Raw genomic sequence first — 19,525 nt, 5'->3', positions numbered from 1 at the left:
AGAGAGAGAGCGAGAGAGAGAGAGAGTGAGAGAGCGAGAGAGAGAATGAGAGAGAGTGAGAGAGACAGCGAGAGAGAGAGTGAGAGAGAGCGAGAGAGACAGCGAGTGAGAATGAGAGAGAGCGAGAGAGACAGCGAGAGAGAGAGAGAGAGGGAGGGCCCCACTCAATATTCCTGCACATTTCCTCCAACTCAGAAACAAAGTAGTGTTGGGGTTTCTCTCTTTGAACACACACACACACACACACACACACACACACACACACACACACACACACACACACACACACACACACACACACACACACACACACACACACACACACACACACACACACACACACACACACACACACACACACACACACACACACACACACACACACGCCCTGAAGGAGCACCCTGAATCGTACAGTGACAATGGTGTTAGTCTGTTAACAACTACACCCAGTAAAGCCCTTTTAAAAGTGTCAGGGGCAATAAGAGCGGGATATGGCCTATAGCTGCTGTTGAATAGCAGCACTCTGTCCCAGAGGCTTCCAAAGTCCATCTGTTTCTCCAGGAATTTAGAAGGAAATATCTGCTCTGTTTATAGTTTGGGTCATGGTCCAGGGGAGGAAGAGACCAGGACTCTTTTTCTCTCCCTCTCGCTCCCCTCTCTCTCTCCCCCTAATGTGTCACCTCTCTCACTGTAAGTGATCTTTCAGAGACAATTAGGCCGTGCTGCGCTAAAAGAAAACAGACATGTGCTTGTACTGACTTCATATAGCAGAACCAGACCGTTATTTTCTCCTTCTCTCTCTCTCTCTCTCTCTCTCTCTCTCTCTCTCTCTCTCTCTCTCTCTCTCTCTCTCCTGGATCACATAACCACTTAAATGGAGGGAGTCACTTTGGATCAGCACAATGAGGAACATATCTTTTGAAGCAGTCCGATGAAGGCCCGAGCAGAGCTGAGCCGTCCCTGCCGTGCAACTGTTCTTTTTTCTCTCCAATCAAATGAACAGAAAGTCCATAGAAAGAGAATGTGAATGACGAATAGAACACAGCAGACTGGGCCCAAAGGAATCCTGAGGCCTGTCAATGCTAATGTCATGCTAATGGGATGTAGCGCAGGAACGGCAATAAGAAAAGAGCAGCAGAAACTCTGCCTGTTCTACCCCTGTTATACCCCTGTTATATGCGTTGGCCAGCAACTAAGAAGAGATTTTCCTGAACCCATTTCATTTCTATGGGTAGTGTTCTATATTAAATCAGTTTTAATTGAAAACTATCGGAACAAAATCCAGACTGAAACACGGTTGCCCTATTCTAGAAGATATAACAGTTGTTTTTGAAAAGGCTCACATAGGAACATCAAACGTCAAACTAAATGTCCGCCGTCTCTCACTGAAATCCAAGGCCGTCTCTCCTCTCTCTCCAAACCACCTATTTGCGTTCCCTCAACCGAAAATAGCCTCCTTCATTTGCTCCCTCTTTCCCATGGCTTTATCACTGCGAGATCTCCAACCCTGCACTGCTTATTTAACTTTAGAAGCAGGACCACATTACTGTTGACAGACTGTAAAAGGTGATTTATTTCCTATTCTGGCTCCTCGCCTCCACCCGTTATTGTAATTCAGCTCTGAGGTAAAGGGGGAAAGTTGGGGGGAGTTCCATTGGGACTGTTTTGTTTGATCAATTTCCATGGCTTTCCAATAACCCCCGTGTTATATTGATCACGTGGTGAGAAGAAGGAGGTCAGAGCTTCACAAAGAGCAATATGTCGCATATAAGACTAATTTATGCAACGATGTAGCACCGTCTCTGTCTAACCTAATCTGTATGCCCACCTGTATGTTGCACAATCTAGGCATGCAGTTGAACTCACAGTCTGCAGGGCTGAGTCCGCGGGCCGCAGAGATCATGGACAGGGTTGGGCTGCTGTGAATGGAGCGGAGGTAGTGCTCCATGTGAGGGTTGAAGTAGGGGTGAGCGGGGCTGAAGGGGGACTCCCCCGTTCCGGCTGCGTGGGGGGACAGACGGATCAGAGAGATGTCTGACATGACCGGGCTGCCACCTAGTCCAGGACTGGAGAGGAAGAGGGAGAGGGAGAGGGAGAGGGAGAGGGAGAGGGAGGGAGAGAGAGAGAGAGAGAGAGAGAGAGAGAGAGTGTTATTATCTTAGTTCACGTACACTGTGGTTCATGACGTATTTAGACGGAAACTATTGAACAGTTTCTTGTATCTCAAGTTCCTGTGCTTTTCTTTAAGTTACAATGGAAATAAAAACAGTTGCAATTGAAAGTAAAACAACGGGACCCTCTGCTGTATCTCACCTGACCTAAGTCCTTACATGACATAGCCTAAGGCCTAACCATTTCCCCATCTGATACTACAGAGCGGTGCAGACCGCGCTGCGCGATGCAGTCAGAGCACTCGTTCACACACACACCTGAGACGTTTGTATAAGTGTATCAGCCAGCCAGGTCTAAGCCTGAATAATGAATCTAAGGTGAATCTGATACGCTCTTTCTCCTTGCTCTGTGTCTATAGACTGGAATGAGAATGAGATCACGTCTAATATCATGGCCTGCATCCCAGATGGCACCCTATCCCCTAGTGCACTATAGGGCCCTGGTCAAAAGTAGTGCACTGTATTGTGATTAGGGTGCCATTTGGGACGCAGGTCATTCCTCATCCTATCAGGGCTTTGATCTGGAAATATGTTGCAACAGTGGTTTCCTGTGAGATGGGGTCATGGAGCAGACTGTGTGTGTGTGTGTGTGTGTGTGTGTGTGTGTGTGTGTGTGTGTGTGTGTGTGTGTGTGTGTGTGTGTGTGTGTGTGTGTGTGTGTGTGTGTGTGTGTGTGTGTGTGTGTAACGCAACCATGCAATGTAATGATATTACAGCCCTACGGCATTACCTGATGTCACACTAATTCACCCTAAGTTACCTCATCCACAGACAAATATACTGTAACATCAGGCAGGCAGGCAGACAGATAGACAAAAGGTTCAACCCTCAACATTAAAAGACATTGGTCTGGCTCTGGCACTGTAGCTGGTTTCAGCATTTCAACTGTTATTGTTCCTTTAATCCCAGATAGGGATGATATTGAAGATATATCAGACACCGTGTGACTGATATGAGTTCTAACCTGACCCGGAGAGGAGAAAGTGAGGAACTCATGGCATGTCAATGCGAGGTGTGTCTCCTGCCTGGTTGCTGCTAGCTGTACAGATAGATCCTCTGACAGGCTGAAGATCAGAGGATACAGTAGCACACGTCCAGGTAGTCTCTTCCCACAGCCACTGTATGTCTGAACCTCTGGGGTTGGAACTATGAGTCTGGAAAGCCAGACTACACAATATGCAGGAGATACCAGACTCATTTTCCTTCAGCACACCAGAAACTAGTACATACTACCTCCATTCAAATATAGATATACTCAGACGGAAGACTTAAAGCAGGTTGAGTTTCTAGAGTTTCTCTAGTTACCCTATGAGAAATGAGTGTACAGTTTAGTGTCTGAAGCTGGAATCTTTGTCTGTTTGTACTCTTTCTCTGAGACGCTTTTTGAATACAGACCCATATTGACCTCAATCTCTCAGTTATCCCCAGTACTGTCTGTCTCTAGGGGCTGGTTGGTCTGTGCTTGACCCAAAGTGAGTCCACTCCGTTTCCAGTAAATGCCCCCCAGACGACCAAGGCTTGTCTCAAAGCCAGCTTTCTGCCATGGGACTTAGCTAACGGATGACCATAAAAGGGCTCTGTCGTTGGCCTGAGAAGAAACAGATATTCCATACACAGAAAGCCTTTAGATTACTGGGCAACTTAAAACTTCAACTTGATATTGGGCATCTCCGGCGCGGCCCACGCTTGGATTGCGTCCTACCTGACAGGTCGCTCCTACCAGGTGGCGTGGCGAGAATCTGTCTCCTCACCACGCGCTCTCACCACTGGTGTCCCCCAGGGCTCTGTTCTAGGCCCTCTCCTATTCTCGCTATACACCAAGTCACTTGGCTCTGTCATAACCTCACATGGTCTCTCCTATCATTGCTATGCAGACGACACACAATTAATCTTCTCCTTTCCCCCTTCTGATGACCAGGTGGCGAATCGCATCTCTGCATGTCTGGCAGACATATCAGTGTGGATGACGGATCACCACCTCAAGCTGAACTTCGGCAAGACGGAGCTGCTCTTCCTCCCGGGAAGGACTGCCCGTTCCATGATCTCGCCATCACGGTTGACAACTCCATTGTGTCCTCCTCCCAGAGCGCTAAGAACCTTGGCGTGATCCTGGACAACAAACTGTCGTTCTCAACTAATATCAAGGCGGTGGCCCGTTCCTGTAGGTTCATGCTCTACAACATCCGCAGAGTACGACCCTGCCTCACACAGGAAGCGGCGCAGGTCCTAATCCAGGCACTTGTCATCTCCCGTCTGGATTACTGCAACTCGCTGTTGGCTGGGCTCCCTGCCTGTGCCATTAAACCCCTACAACTCATCCAGAACGCCGCAGCCCGTCTAGTGTTCAACCTTCCCAAGTTCTCTCACGTCACCCCGCTTCTCCGCTCTCTCCACTGGCTTCCAGTTGAAGCTCGCATCCGCTACAAGACCATGGTGCTTGCCTACGGAGCTGTGAGGGGAACGGCACCTCAGTACCTCCAGGCTCTGATCAGGCCCTACACCCAAATAAGGGCACTGCGTTCATCCACCTCTGGCCTGCTCGCCTCCCTACCACTGAGGAAGTACAGTTCCCGCTCAGCTCAGTCAAAACTGTTCGCTGCTCTGGCTCCCCAATGGTGGAACAAACTCCCTCACGACGCCAGGACAGCGGAGTCAATCACCACCTTCCGGAGACACCTGAAACCCCACCTCTTTAAGGAATACCTAGGATAGGATAAAGTAATCCTTCTCACCCCCCCCTTAAAATATTTAGATGCACTATTGTAAAGTGGTTGTTCCACTGGATGTCATAAGGTGAATGCACCAATTTGTAAGTCGCTCTGGATAAGAGCGTCTGCTAAATGACTTAAATGTAAAAATGTAAATGATATTATCTGCCTATAGCTCAGTCAGTCGCTCTAGCCACAGACCTTTTCATCTCCCTGAGTCTACCTGTACCATGGGAAGGAGTCTACTAGGTCCAGAGAGCCAAAAGGAATCACCAAAGTATGTGGACACCCCTTCAAATTAATGGATTCTGTCACGCCTGCTCCCGCTCTCCTGCTCTGGTGCTCAAAGGTGCCAGGCTGCCCATCAGTACTGTCACGATCGTTATAAGGAGTGGACCAAGATGCAGCGTGGTATGTTTCCATCCTTTATTATTGTATAGAAAACTTACAGAACAAAACAACACGAACAACCGAAACATGCCGCTAATAATATGCTCAACAGGCAACTATACATAGACAAGATCCCACAAAGCACAATGGAAAAATGGCTACCTAAATATGATCCCCAATCAGAGACAACGATAAACAGCTGCCTCTGATTGGGAACCATATCAGGCCAACATGGATACACAATTCCCCTTGATAACCCACCCTAAATCACACCCCGACCCAACCAACATAGAGAATAAACAGCTCTCTATGGTCAGAACGTGACAATTACGCACACCTGTCACCATCGTTACGCGCATCAGCACTTCTTTGGACTCACCTGGACTCCATCACATCTTTGATTGCCTCCCCTAGATCTGTCACTTCCTCAGTTTCTTCCCCGTGTCTGCATTCATGTTGTTTTGTTTCATGTACGTTATTTATTAAATATTCACTCCCTGTACTTGTTTCTCGTCTCCCAGCATCTGTCCTCACAGATTCGGCTATTACAGCCATACCGTTGCTGACAGGTGTATACAATCAAGCACAGAGCCATGCAATCTCCATAGACAAACATTGGTAATAGAATGGCCTTACTGAAGAGCTCAATGACTTTCAACGTGGCACCGTCAGAGGATGCCACCTTTCCAACAAGTCAAGAGGTCAAATTTCTGCCCTACTAGATCTGCCCCGGTCAAATGTAAGTGCTGTTATTGTGAAGTGGGGCAACAACGGCTCAGCCGCGAAGTGGTAGGCCACACAAGCTCACAGAACGAGACTGCCGAGTGCTGAAGTGAATAGGGCGTAAAAATCGTCTGTCCTCAGTTGTAACACACACTACCGAGTCCCAAATTGCCTCTGGAAGCAACGTCAACACAAGAACTGTTCGTTGGGAGCTTCATGAAATGGATTTTCATGGCCGAGCAGCCACACACAAGCCTAAGCTCACCAGGCGCAATGCCAAGCATTGGCTTTAATGATGTAAAGATTGCTGCCATTGGACTTTGGAGCAGTGGAGACGCCTTCTCTGGAGTGATGAATCACACTTCACCATCTGGCAGTCCGACAGACGGATCTGGGTTTGGTGGATGCCAGGAGAACCTGCACCAATGCATAGTGCCCGCTGTAAAGTTTGGTGGAGGATAAATAATGGTTGGGCGTTTTTCATGGTTCGGGCTAAGCCCCTTAGTTCAAGCGAACGGAAATCTAAACGCTACAGCATACAATGACATTCCAGGTGATTCTGTTCTTCCAACTTTGTGGAAACAGTTTGGGGAAGGACCTTTCCTGTTTCAGCATAACATTTCCCTTGCACAAAGCAAGGTCCATACAGAAAAGGTTTGTCGAGATCGGTGTGGAAGAACTTGACTGGCCTGCACAGAATCTTGACCTCAACTCCATCGAACACCTTTGGGATGAATTGGAAGGCCGACTGCCTGCCAGACCTAATCACCCAAAATCAGTGCACTAATGCTCGTGGCTGAAAGGAAGCAAGTCCCCGCAGCAATGTTCCAACATCGAGTGGAAATCCTTCCCAGAAGAGTGGAGGCTGTTATAGCAGCAAGTGTGGGACCAACTCCATATTAATGCCCATGATTTTGGAATGAGATGTTCGACGAGCAGGTGTCCACATACTTTTGGTCATGTAGTCTATGTAACATTGTGACTCGAGAGAGAAGCCAACGGTCGTATTCTATTGCAGCAATACAGTGTGATTGCGTCACGAGTGAAGCAAGACCTATTGTTGGATTTGAAGGAGATAACAATCTGATTGATAGTTAAAATGCCTCAACGTCATTAACCCTCGCACCACCATGAACTATTAACACCTTCATCTGCATGAACTGACAAGAACTTGTCATAGAATACCCCAGGGTTGCCGGGGTTACAGTAAGCTATTTGCATAGGACCTGAGATGTTCGAAAATCATAACAATAGCAAGCACCTACATCAGGCATCACTCCCTTCACAAGATCATAGACCTGAATAGATTTAACTGACTTTTAAATATGAATCACATAAATATTGATTTCTTTAGCCAGCAGTCATGCAAAAAACGAGAAATGCTTAACTTAAACAAAAACCTCGTCCACAAAGAAGAGTAAGGCCTTTACTTAAAATGATACAATGTAGAGAGAGCAGCACCCTAAATAAGTAATACAATATTCAAATGTTAAAGGCCCTCCCGTGGAATGGTTTCATCATTACTCTGCAGAGGCCTGGGCTTCAGATGCGACGGGAGCTTCAAACATACAATGCCAGGCTGTGGAGCGTATCTGGGCCTGGCGCCCGGTTGGTGTGAGATCAGGGAGGTTGTGGGGTTCTCAGTCGCCCTGCAGAGCAGGAGGCTCCTCCAGTCCTACCCTGGCTGTTAGGACTAGACCAATGAGTTGCTAGCCTAGCCTATACAGTTGTATACTTGTTCTAATTAGTCCACTTAGTGTTCTGTCTGAAACACTTTGGGTAATTGAACAGTGAATGTTATCCCCCGGCTGTTCAGTTGACGGTGGTTTTATATAGGCTGTCTGGATTTAAAAGTGTGCTCAATATGAGATATCAGTTGTATAATGAGGTGTGGATAATAATGTGTGTGTGTGTGTGTGTGTGTGTGTGTGTGTGTGTGTGTGTGTGTGTGTGTGTGTGTGTGTGTGTGTGTGTGTGTGTGTGTGTGTGTGTGTGTGTGTGTGTGTGTGTGTGTGTGTGTGTGTGTGTGTGTGTGTGTGTGTGTGTGTGTGTGTGTGTGTGTGTGTGGTGCGGGTGTGTGTGGTGCATGTATGGGCTAGTGTGTGTGTGTTTGTGTGTGCCTGTCTGTGTGTGTCATCACCCTGCGCTGGGCCTCTGCGGTGAGCGACACTAGAGATGAATTACAATGTGACGGTGTCTCCTCTGTAGCTACCTCAGTGCTGGAGATGTGATTTAGATAAATCACATCGTCCACTGCAGGGCTGGAATGAACTACTGCAGTAGATTTATATGGGCCTGGACTGCAACATGATATGGATGATTTGGGCTTAAACTTAGCATGCAATACTTTCAGCAGTTCCAAGAGGGGGGGAATGACTTACAACAAACAGTTGGATTGTGGGGTTTGAAACAATGGAACGTTAACATTTCACTATTTCTGTGGACACAACCATCATTTGTTGACTCGGGTCAGCATGGTATTGCTCCCAGTGGCGGTCAGTGCCGTTTATGATGAGGGAGGACAATTTGTATATATTATTTTTACAACATCAGTGCGCACAGGTCAAGAGAGCTTATCTACGGTGTAATCGTTAGTCCAACAGATGCAAACGAGAGTTTCTATTGGACAAATTCAGTTTTTTTTTTTTGCTTCCGTTTAAAAAACTTTTTCCAACAGAATCGGTGTAATGAGTACACCCCTGATAATGCGTAAACACAGTTCACTTTCATAGCATCCATGGTGTATTCCTTGGATGCTATGCTTTCAGTATTAGATTCATTCTGTGATCCTTTGATTGGGTGGACAACATGTCAGTTCATTCTGCAAGAGCTCTGAAAGGCTTCCTCTGGAAGTTGTCATAATTAGTGTCTATGGAAGGGAGTGTATTGAAGTCAATGTACCCAGAGAAGGCAGGAAGCAAGCTCTCCTTCGGCTACACCATGGTGCTATCCTACAGATTGCTGTTGAGGTTACTGTAGACCTTCATTGCAAAACAGAGTGTTTTAATCAACTATTTGTTGACATGGGAATATATTTTGCATAGTTGTATCTAAAAAGTAACTTTTTAAATGTTTTAAAAATGTTATTTGTATTAAATTCACTGAGGAGGATGGTCCTGTCATGCAGGTGAAAGAGGACCCAAAAGCGACTTAACAGAAACAGAGTTTATTTAAGTCCAAACAGGGAATAACAGAAATCCTCTAGTCTGTAGAGGGGAATAACTGGAGAAGCGGCCACAGACTGCAGGTCGCTTCGGGTAGGCGCAGGCCGTAGTTGACAGAGACACCTGCTCACACGCAGCATCTGATGAAGGCAAAAAACACGACAGGACAGGGCGATACACAATCACAGCAAAAACACGACAGGACAGGGCGAAACGCAATCACAGCATGGTGAATACAAAACAAGGAACCGACGGGACAGGAACGGAACACAAAGGAATAAATAGGGACTCTAATCAGGGGAAAGGATCGGGAACAGGTGTGGGAAGACTAAATGATGATTAGGGGAATAGGAACAGCTGGGAGCAGGAACGGAACGATAGAGAGAAGAGAGAGCGAGAGAGTGAGAGGGGAGGGGAGAGAGAGGGATAGAAAGAGGGAAAGAACCCAATAAGACCAGCAGAGGGAAACGAACAGAATGGGGAGCACAGGGACAAGACATGATAATAAATGACAAACATGACAGTACCCCCCACTCACCGAGCGCCTCCTGGCGCACTCGAGGAGGAATCCTGGCGGCAACGGAGGAAATCATCGATGAGTGAACGGTCCAGCACGTCCCGAGACGGAACCCAACTCCTCTCCTCAGGACCGTAACCCTCCCAATCCACTAAGTATTGGTGACCCCGTCCCCGAGGACGCATGTCCATGATCTTATGTACCTTGTAAATAGGTGCGCTCGACAAGGACGGGAGGGGGAGGGAAGACGAACGGGGGTGCGAAGAAAGGGCTTAACACAGGAGACATGGAAGACAGGATGGACGCGACGAAGATGTCGCGGAAGAAGCAGTCGCACAGCGACAGGATTGACGACCTGGGAGACACGGAACGGACCAATGAACCGCGGAGTCAACTTACGAGAAGCTGTCGTAAGAGGAAGGTTGCGAGTGGAAAGCCACACTCTCTGGCCGCAACAATACCTTGGACTCTTAATCCTGCGTTTATTGGCGGCTCTCACAGTCTTCCCCGCAGACAAAGGCAGACCGGTAATGAAGTCTAAGGCGATGTGAGACCATGGTCGAGAAGGAATGGGGAGCGGTCTGAGACGACCGGCAGGAGGAGAGTTACCCGACTTAGTCTGCGCGCAGTCCGAACAAGCAGCCACGAAACGGCGCGTGTCACGCTCCTGAGTCGGCCACCAAAAGCGCTGGCGAATAGACGCAAGAGTGCCTCGAACACCGGGATGACCAGCTAACTTGGCAGAGTGAGCCCACTGAAGAACAGCCAGACGAGTGGAAACAGGAACGAAAAGGAGGTTACTAGGACAAGCGCGCGGCGACGCAGTGTGCGTGAGTGCTTGCTTAACCTGTCCTTCAATTCCCCAGACTGTTAACCCGACAACACGCCCATAAGGAAGAATCCCCTCGGGATCAGTAGAAGCCACAGAAGAACTAAACAGACGGGATAAGGCATCAGGCTTGGTGTTCTTGCTACCCGGACGGTAAGAAATCACAAACTCGAAACGAGCGAAAAACAACGCCCAACGAGCTTGACGGGCATTAAGTCGTTTGGCAGAACGGATGTACTCAAGGTTCTTATGGTCTGTCCAAACGACAAAAGGAACGGTCGCCCCCTCCAACCACTGTCGCCATTCGCCTAGGGCTAAGCGGATGGCGAGCAGTTCACGGTTACCCACATCATAGTTGCGCTCAGATGGCGACAGGCGATGAGAAAAATAAGCGCAAGGATGAACCTTATCGTCAGACTGGAAGCGCTGGGATAGAATGGCTCCCACGCCTACCTCTGAAGCGTCAACCTCGACAATGAATTGTCTAGTGACGTCAGGAGTAACGAGGATAGGAGCGGACGTAAAACGTTCTTTTAGAAGATCAAAAGCTCCCTGGGCGGAACCGGACCACTTAAAACACGTCTTGACAGAAGTAAGAGCTGTGAGAGGGACAGCAACTTGACCGAAATTACGAATGAAACGCCGATAGAAATTAGCGAAACCTAAAAAGCGCTGCAACTCGACACGTGACCTTGGAACGGGCCAATCACTGACAGCTTGGACCTTAGCGGAATCCATCTGAATGCCTTCAGCGGAAATAACGGAACCGAGAAAAGTAACGGAGGAGACATGAAAAGAGCACTTCTCAGCCTTTACGTAGAGACAATTCTCTAAAAGGCGCTGTAGAACACGTCGAACGTGCTGAACATGAATCTCGAGTGACGGAGAAAAAATCAGGATATCGTCAAGATAGACAAAAACAAAGATGTTCAGCATGTCTCTCAGAACATCATTAACTAATGCCTGAAAAACAGCTGGCGCATTGGCGAGACCGAACGGCAGAACCCGGTACTCAAAATGCCCTAACGGAGTGTTAAACGCCGTTTTCCACTCGTCCCCCTCTCTGATGCGCACGAGATGGTAAGCGTTACGAAGGTCCAACTTAGTAAAGCACCTGGCTCCCTGCAGAATCTCGAAGACTGATGACATAAGGGGAAGCGGATAACGATTCTTAACCGTTATGTCATTCAGCCCTCGATAATCCACGCAGGGGCGCAGAGTACCGTCCTTCTTCTTAACAAAAAGAACCCCGCCCCGGCCGGAGAAGAAGAAGGCACTATGGTACCGGCGTCAAGAGACACAGACAAATAATCCTCGAGAGCCTTACGTTCGGGAGCCGACAGAGAGTATAGTCTACCTCGAGGAGGAGTGGTCCCCGGAAGGAGATCAATACTACAATCATACGACCGGTGAGGAGGAAGGGAGTTGGCTCGGGACCGACTGAAGACCGTGCGCAGATCATGATATTCCTCCGGCACTCCTGTCAAATCGCCAGGTTCCTCCTGAGAAGTAGGGACAGAAGAAACGGGAGGGATGGCAGACATTAAACACTTCACATGACAAGAAACGTTCCAGGATAGGATAGAATTACTAGACCAATTAATAGAAGGATTATGACATACTAGCCAGGGATGACCCAAAACAACAGGTGTAAACGGTGAACGGAAAATCAAAAAAGAAATAGTCTCACTGTGGTTACCAGATACTGTGAGAGTTAAAGGTAGTGTCTCAAATTTGATACTGGGAAGATGACTACCATCTAAGGCAAACATGGGCGTAGGCTTGTCTAACGGTCTGAAAGGAATGTTATGTTTCCGAACCCATGCTTCGTCCATGAAACAACCCTCAGCCCCAGAGTCAATCAAGGCACTGCATGTAGCACCCGAACCGGTCCAGCGTAGATGGACCGACATAGTAGTACAAGATCTAGATGAAGAGACCAGAGTAGTAGCGCTCACCAGTAGCCCTCCGCTTACTGATGGGCTCTGGCCTCTTACTGGACATGAATTAACAAAATGTCCATCAACTCCGCAATAGAGGCACAGGCGGTTGGTGATCCTCCGTTCCCTCTCCTTAGTCGAGATGCGAATCCCTCCCAGCTGCATGGGCTCAGTCTCAAAGCCAGAGGAGGGAGATGGTTGCGATGCGGAGCAGGGAAACACCGTTGATGCGAGCTCTCTTCCACGAGCCCGGTGACGAATATCTACCCGTCGTTCTATGCGGATGGCGAGAGCAATCAAAGAGTCCACATCTGAAGGAACCTCCCGGGAGAGAATCTCATCCTTAACCACTGCGTGGAGTCCCTCCAGAAAACGAGCGAGCAGCGCCGGCTCGTTCCACTCACTAGAGGCAGCAAGAGTGCGAAACTCAATAGAATAATCCGTTATGGACCGTTCACCTTGGCATAAGGAAGCCAGGGCCCTAGAAGCCTCCCTACCAAAAACTGAACGGTCAAAAACCCGAATCATCTCCTCTTTAAAGTTCTGGAACTTGTTAGAGCAATCAGCCCTTGCCTCCCAGATAGCTGTGCCCCATTCTCGAGCCCGGCCAGTAAGGAGAGAAATGACGTAAGCAACCCGAGCTCTCTCTCTAGAGTATGTGTTGGGTTGGAGAGAGAACACAATCTCACACTGCGTGAGAAAGGAGCGGCACTCAGTGGGCTGCCCGGAGTAGCAAGGTGGGTTATTAACCCTAGGTTCTGGAGGCTCGGCAGGCCAGGAAGTAACAGGTGGCACGAGACGTAGACTCTGGAACTGTCCAGAGAGGTCGGAAACCTGAGCGGCCAGGTTCTCCACGGCATGGCGAGCAGCAGACAATTCCTGCTCGTGTCTGCCGAGCATGGCTCCTTGGATCTTGACGGCAGTGTAACGAGCGTCTGAAGTCGCTGGGTCCATTCCTTGGTCGGTTCCTTCTGTCATGCAGGTGAAAGAGGACCCAAAAGCGACTTAACAGAAACAGAGTTTATTTAAGTCCAAACAGGGAATAACAGAAATCCTCTAGTCTGTAGAGGGGAATAACTGGAGAAGCGGCCACAGACTGCAGGTCGCTTCGGGTAGGCGCAGGCCGTAGTTGACAGAGACACCTGCTCACACGCAGCATCTGATGAAGGCAAAAAACACGACAGGACAGGGCGATACACAATCACAGCAAAAACACGACAGGACAGGGCGATACACAATCACAGCAAAAACACGACAGGACAGGGCGAAACGCAATCACAGCATGGTGAATACAAAACAAGGAACCGACGGGACAGGAACGGAACACAAAGGAATAAATAGGGACTCTAATCAGGGGAAAGGATCGGGAACAGGTGTGGGAAGACTAAATGATGATTAGGGGAATAGGAACAGCTGGGAGCAGGAACGGAACGATAGAGAGAAGAGAGAGCGAGAGAGTGAGAGGGGGAGGGGGAGAGAGAGGGATAGAAAGAGGGAAAGAACCCAATAAGACCAGCAGAGGGAAACGAACAGAATGGGGAGCACAGGGACAAGACATGATAATAAATGACAAACATGACAGGTCCTCCCTTTCTTCCTCTGAGGAGCCTCCACTGACTTCTACCTACTAGGAAAGCTGGTCAACCTGTAGCATTATTTGCTGATTGATAAAACATCTACTAATTGTTGTGTTTAAAACTAGAGCTGACAGGTAAAACTGTAGAAACAGCACTGCCGTAATAACATTAGAAATAGTCTTGCTTGCCTGACTCATAGCGATCCACTGTGGGAAGAAACTACATGATTTGCCCTTTTTAAAATTGTACCTTCTGGGCTGACAACACTTTACCAATCAACCAAACAAGTCATCTCTGCAGAGTTGTTCCTGATAGCCATAAACAAACAGATGGGAAATGGGAATGAGACAGCGATTATAGAGTCGTTAGAACTGAAGTCACAGAGCAACAGAGCCAGAAGCTACAGTGTTAGGATATTAATGGGAGTGTTGCACTCACTGGCAGCCTCTGTCAATGACTTGATCTGATCTTATAGCCCTGGGCAGTTTAGTAGACGTAATCCGCCTCATAGATAATAATGGGCAGACTGAGACACTGTTATTCCCCCCCCCTAGTCTGGGATACTCAGGATGGGAGCAACAACATCTAAAGAAACTGAACCACAACTTGTGCACTTTGTTTTAATGATCATATTGATAAAGGTAAAAAAAAAAAAAAAAAGATTCTCTCTGCGAATAATGCGTGTTAAAATGATATCATATTCTCTCTGGATTGTCATTCGTTGGAAAGTACCTAACTTTGCTGTAGCTGTGCTTATATCTTACAACAGGTGAAAAACTACTCCTAAAAAGTTTTGAGAGGTTTCTAGAACAGCCATGATTTGTCATAGTGTCATGAATGCCGGGACAGCTTGTGTCAACGCACACACTCCATGCGGGTGGTTTGTATCATAGCTATGCTCCTGCATAGCTACCCGGAAAGGAGCACAGCAAAGGAGGTTAGTATCCCCATCCCTACTGTTCTCGGTCTCTAGCTGAACCACTGCTTTGAGCCCAGGACTGCTCCTGTCCTCTCATTTGACAGTGATTAAAAATCTCTCCCCCATACAGTAGAAAAACCCCAGAAGAAGAGACTCTTCCCACTTCCTCCCACTGCCGCCGCTTCCTCCCCACTTTATGACAGCTGTGACAAAATAACCAGCCCTCTCATTATGTTATATGCAAACAATGATAAAGGGGACTGTATGGAGATGTCATGTTCGACAATCAAGCAGGGGACCTCTGACACGCAACCACCAGCGTATAATAAAGTGGGCCTGACTGCCGCGTCTCCTCGACAAATGACACCACACTTAATTTGCTGTGCAATGTTCCTGTAATTAGAGTGAATTTGGCACAGGCACGGGGAAAGACAGCTAGATCAAGGTCTTGATGAATTAGGGGTCCACTGTCAAGATCAAATCACATTAATCAAGGTGGCCGTGTGTAGAGACAGATTTTCTTCCCCCTCTACTTCCCTGGTGCTGTGATAAATAGCCCTGCTGAAGCCAGGCAAACAGTATGTATCACCATCAAATCTACTGAATTGAAATGGAAATTAAGCCGAACACTATTTCCAGAATTCTATTGACTTTTTTGTGTTTTACTACTATCATTGTTAAGATAAAGATAACGTCGTTTCTATAGCAAAGTCAAAAAAACGTTCTGGTTCAATTTCACTTGTTAAAGAACTGAGATGTTGCTACCAAACCAATCATGGCCACTACTAAGCAAGCTAAATATCCAACAGACAGCACAATAACCTGAAAGTTGAATGAATGTACATGTAAGCATCACATAACCAATTACGATACTGTATTGGTGACCTCTGTACTTTGTGACGGCCCTGAATTTTTCTGAACCGTCTCAGTGCTTCTCCTTCCAATAGGACGCTTTCCCTTTAATTCCCAATTAAATAGCCAGCATCCGCTGCGCAAAAGTGGGGTTGTGATGGAGACATGAAGCTTCTCGATTCCGTTTACCCAGGATGGGATCCACTCTTTGCGTCTGTGGACTACACCTCTCCGTTCTTCGTGGCCTTTCTCCGCTGGAGATCTATGTATACGGTATTTCATTTGTTTTGATGTGATGTATACTGTGATGATTTATGTAGTTAGTTGTAGTTTGAGGACTTAGTAAGAGTTGATACGCTTTAAAGTTCTGTGGTAAAATATTGTTATATTGATTGTATGATTAATACTGGGTTTACGCTACACTTGAATGAACGGACAAACATTGCGTGACTAAGGTCACGGGAGTTCCCTGAACTCCTTTATCGGGCTGGACTCTTAAGCCCGAGGTACAGGACATTTCTGGAGGAACCAGAACTCACTGTGATATTATTATATATATGTGTGTGTGTGTGTGTGTGTGTGTGTGTGTGGCATCATTGGTGTTGCTAATACAACCCACGCAAAATAATATAGTTGTTTTTGAAGTTCTTTCCAATGTTTTAAGGGTTTATGAAAAATGTATTTCCATCCTGACTTTTACATAAGTTCTTTGTATTGGTGTAGACTTGACGGACCAGATGGGACTCATTCCCTCCCAATGGCACCCCAGATGGGACAGCTCAACATTGACAACTAACCAAAGCAAATCTTTTGTGTGGAATTAAAATAATGGATTCACCCCAAGATAATGTGCTCATCCATGTCATACCTGTCAATGGGAATACACAGGGCCATTCTGACCATCAAGCTGACAATACAAATCATAATGTGAATGGAGATAATGGAGTTGATTTGGGCCAGAGCCCTAGGAATCTGAATGCTCGGTCTGGACCACAGGCCACAGGAGGTCTAACCAGTTACTCACTTATTGACATGGATCTGTGTGAAAGTACTGAGCTAGCCCTCCCTCTGACACCCAACCTTCCTCCATTGTCTGGTTTATCTCCAGAGGTTGTAGTCTTACAACTTCAAGGTGACATCCTTGATATTCGTCGGACTCAACAACATCTCCAAACTCTTATCCACCATAATTTCAAATGTCTGAGGGAAGAGCAACAACAGAGTGCCATGGAATTCAGAAACTCACTGAGCACTCTAACCCACACGCTGACAGAGCTCAGTGAGAGTGGAAGACGGGAAATTACTGGTGCCATGGACAGGCAGTTTGACTACCAAAGAAACCAACTCACTGCCACTCTCCAATGGCACCTGCAACATCACCACACTGAGGTCCTCAAGGATGTTAATTGTGTTTTTTCTCCCATGTTTAACACTGTAGGCCACTTGCAGACAGAACTCTCTAATTGTGTTAAAATGTTGGATGACGTGTCTGTGGACATGGCCTCCATTAGGCACAACTCCTTACAGAGTTTCTCTGGTGTCCACTTCAGTTCAGACCACCGAGGGCCAAGCTGGCACCTCTGAACAGCCAAGACCAGGCCATGCTGCAGCCACCCCTTGCAGGATGCAATCCACCATGCATCCTGGTGTTCATTTTCATTGTCCGATAATGCCCTCCCCCTCTACTTCCTCAATCCCCTCCTAGCTCGTTTGTTCATGGTGATTTGAGTCGACGTCATGTGGGGGCGATGCCCATTAAATTGCAATTTCCCACCTTTGGGAAAAAAGATGACAGTCCTGATCCGCTAATGTATCTAGAAAGATGTCATGACTTTCTTGCCCTCAATCCCCTGGCTGACGAAGAACTCCTTGCCACATTGAGGAATGTGTTGCATGGGACAGCTCGAGACTGGTGGGATGTGGCACGTCTCACCACTACCTCCTGGGCTGACTTTGAGGCCAAGTTTTCCTCTGCATTTCTGTCTGAGGACTACACAGGTGAATTGGTAGACAAGAGTCAGAAATCGAGTACAAAGAGAGAAAGAGAGTATCCGTGATTTTGCATACGGTTACCACTCCCTGTGCAGAAGGTGGAAACCTGGCATTGAGGAGGAAGAGGTCAATAACTTATTTGTGATAGGGGGCGCTCTTTTAATTTTTGGATAAAAAAACGTTCCCGTTTTTAAAAATATATTTTGTCATGAAAAGATGCTCGACTATGCATGTAATTGACAGCTTTGGAAAGAAAAAACTCTGACGTTTCCAAAACTGCAAAGATATTATCTAAGTGCCCCAGAACTAATGCTACAGGTGAAACCAAGATGAAGTTTCATACAGGAAATGCCCCAGATTCTGAAGGCACTGTGTTCCAATGTCTCCTTATATGGCTGTGAATGCGCCAGGAATGAGCCTGCCCTTTGTCATTTCTCCAGGGTGTCTGCAATATTGTGACGTATTTGTAGGCATATCATTGGTAGATTGACCATAAGAGACTACATTTACCAGGTGTCCGCCCGGTGTCCTGTGTCGAAATTATAGCGTAATCTTTAGGTCCATGCGCGTTCCATTTCTTCAGAAGAGAAAGTCAACTGCCACGATGGATTTATCGTCGATAGATATGTGAAAAACACCTTGAGGATTGATTCTAAACATCGGTTTGCCATGTTTCTGTCAATATTATGGAGTTAATTTGGAAAAAAGTTTGCGTTTTAATGACTTAATTTTCGTTTTTTTTCCCAAACGTGATGAAGAAAACGGAGCGATATGTCAACACAAATAATATTTTTGTAAAAACTGAACATTTGCTATCTGAGAGTCCTTATTGAAAACATTTGAAGTTCTTCAAAGGTAAATTATTTTATTTGAATGCTTTTCTGGTTTTTGTGAAATGCATTGCATGCTGAATGTCAGGCATAATCCTATGCTAGGCTATCAATACTGTTACACAAATGCTTATTTTGCTATGGTTGAGAAGCATATTTTTGAAAATTTGAGATGACAATGTTGTTAACGAAAATCTAAACTTGAGAGCTAGCATATTGATTTAATTTAATTTGCGATTTTCATGAATAGTTAACGTTGCGTTATGGTAATGAGCTTGAGGCTGTATTCACGATCCCGGATCCGGGATGGCTCGTCGCAACAGGTTAAATTGATCTTGAAGAACATCAACCCACTACTAGCCAGTCAACTCCGAGAACGATTCACCACTGTCGATGGACTGGTTCGCTTGGGACAGCAGTTTGAGAAGGACAGAGAATGCCAACAGCAATATGACCAGAGAAAGAAACAGACACCCAAACAGTTACCCAAGACAGACCATCAACAACAGCCAGAGTCTCCAGTCAAGACCCCTCTCATGTTCTGTTGGAGATGTAGCCAAAAGGGACATTCTTCAGCTACATGTCCAAGACCGTATCAAGTAAACCCTTCCAGAAACCACAAATCACAACAGGCCAACACACCTAACTCTCTTCGCAGGAATGACCATCCTACTCTGGGTGCTTTAACCAGAGCTGAAACCCCAAGAGTCACTGCCTACGCCCCCCCATCGACATCCCCTTCCTTTCAGTTAATACCGCACCAACTGGTGTTACCCCTGTCCATAGACCCATGGACAGGAAGAGCCATCTTGGATACCGGGTCATCCTACACACTGCTCAATGAGAAACTGTGGAAGGAGGTTAAAGGTCCACAACACAACTTGAAGCCGTGGACAGAAGGTCCACTCTACAA

The 19,525-nt window shown here is 46.9% G+C and overlaps 1 protein-coding gene across 1 annotated transcript in view; it reads right to left on the bottom strand.

Annotated features, from left to right (window-relative positions):
• The window catches only part of LOC124008454 (zinc finger protein GLI2-like), a 90,358-nt gene that overhangs the window by 34,611 nt on the left and 36,222 nt on the right, over positions 1 to 19,525 (bottom strand). The window contains 1 exon segment of the mRNA XM_046319746.1: positions 1,867 to 2,066. Within this exon segment, the coding sequence (XP_046175702.1) occupies positions 1,867 to 2,066 (200 nt within the window).

The sequence above is a fragment of the Oncorhynchus gorbuscha genome, linkage group LG21, assembly GCF_021184085.1.
Source record: "Oncorhynchus gorbuscha isolate QuinsamMale2020 ecotype Even-year linkage group LG21, OgorEven_v1.0, whole genome shotgun sequence".
NCBI classification, from domain to species: Eukaryota; Metazoa; Chordata; class Actinopteri; order Salmoniformes; family Salmonidae; genus Oncorhynchus; species Oncorhynchus gorbuscha.
Note: the sequence above shows the minus strand (reverse complement) of the source record. Positions and strands in the feature narration are given on the sequence as shown.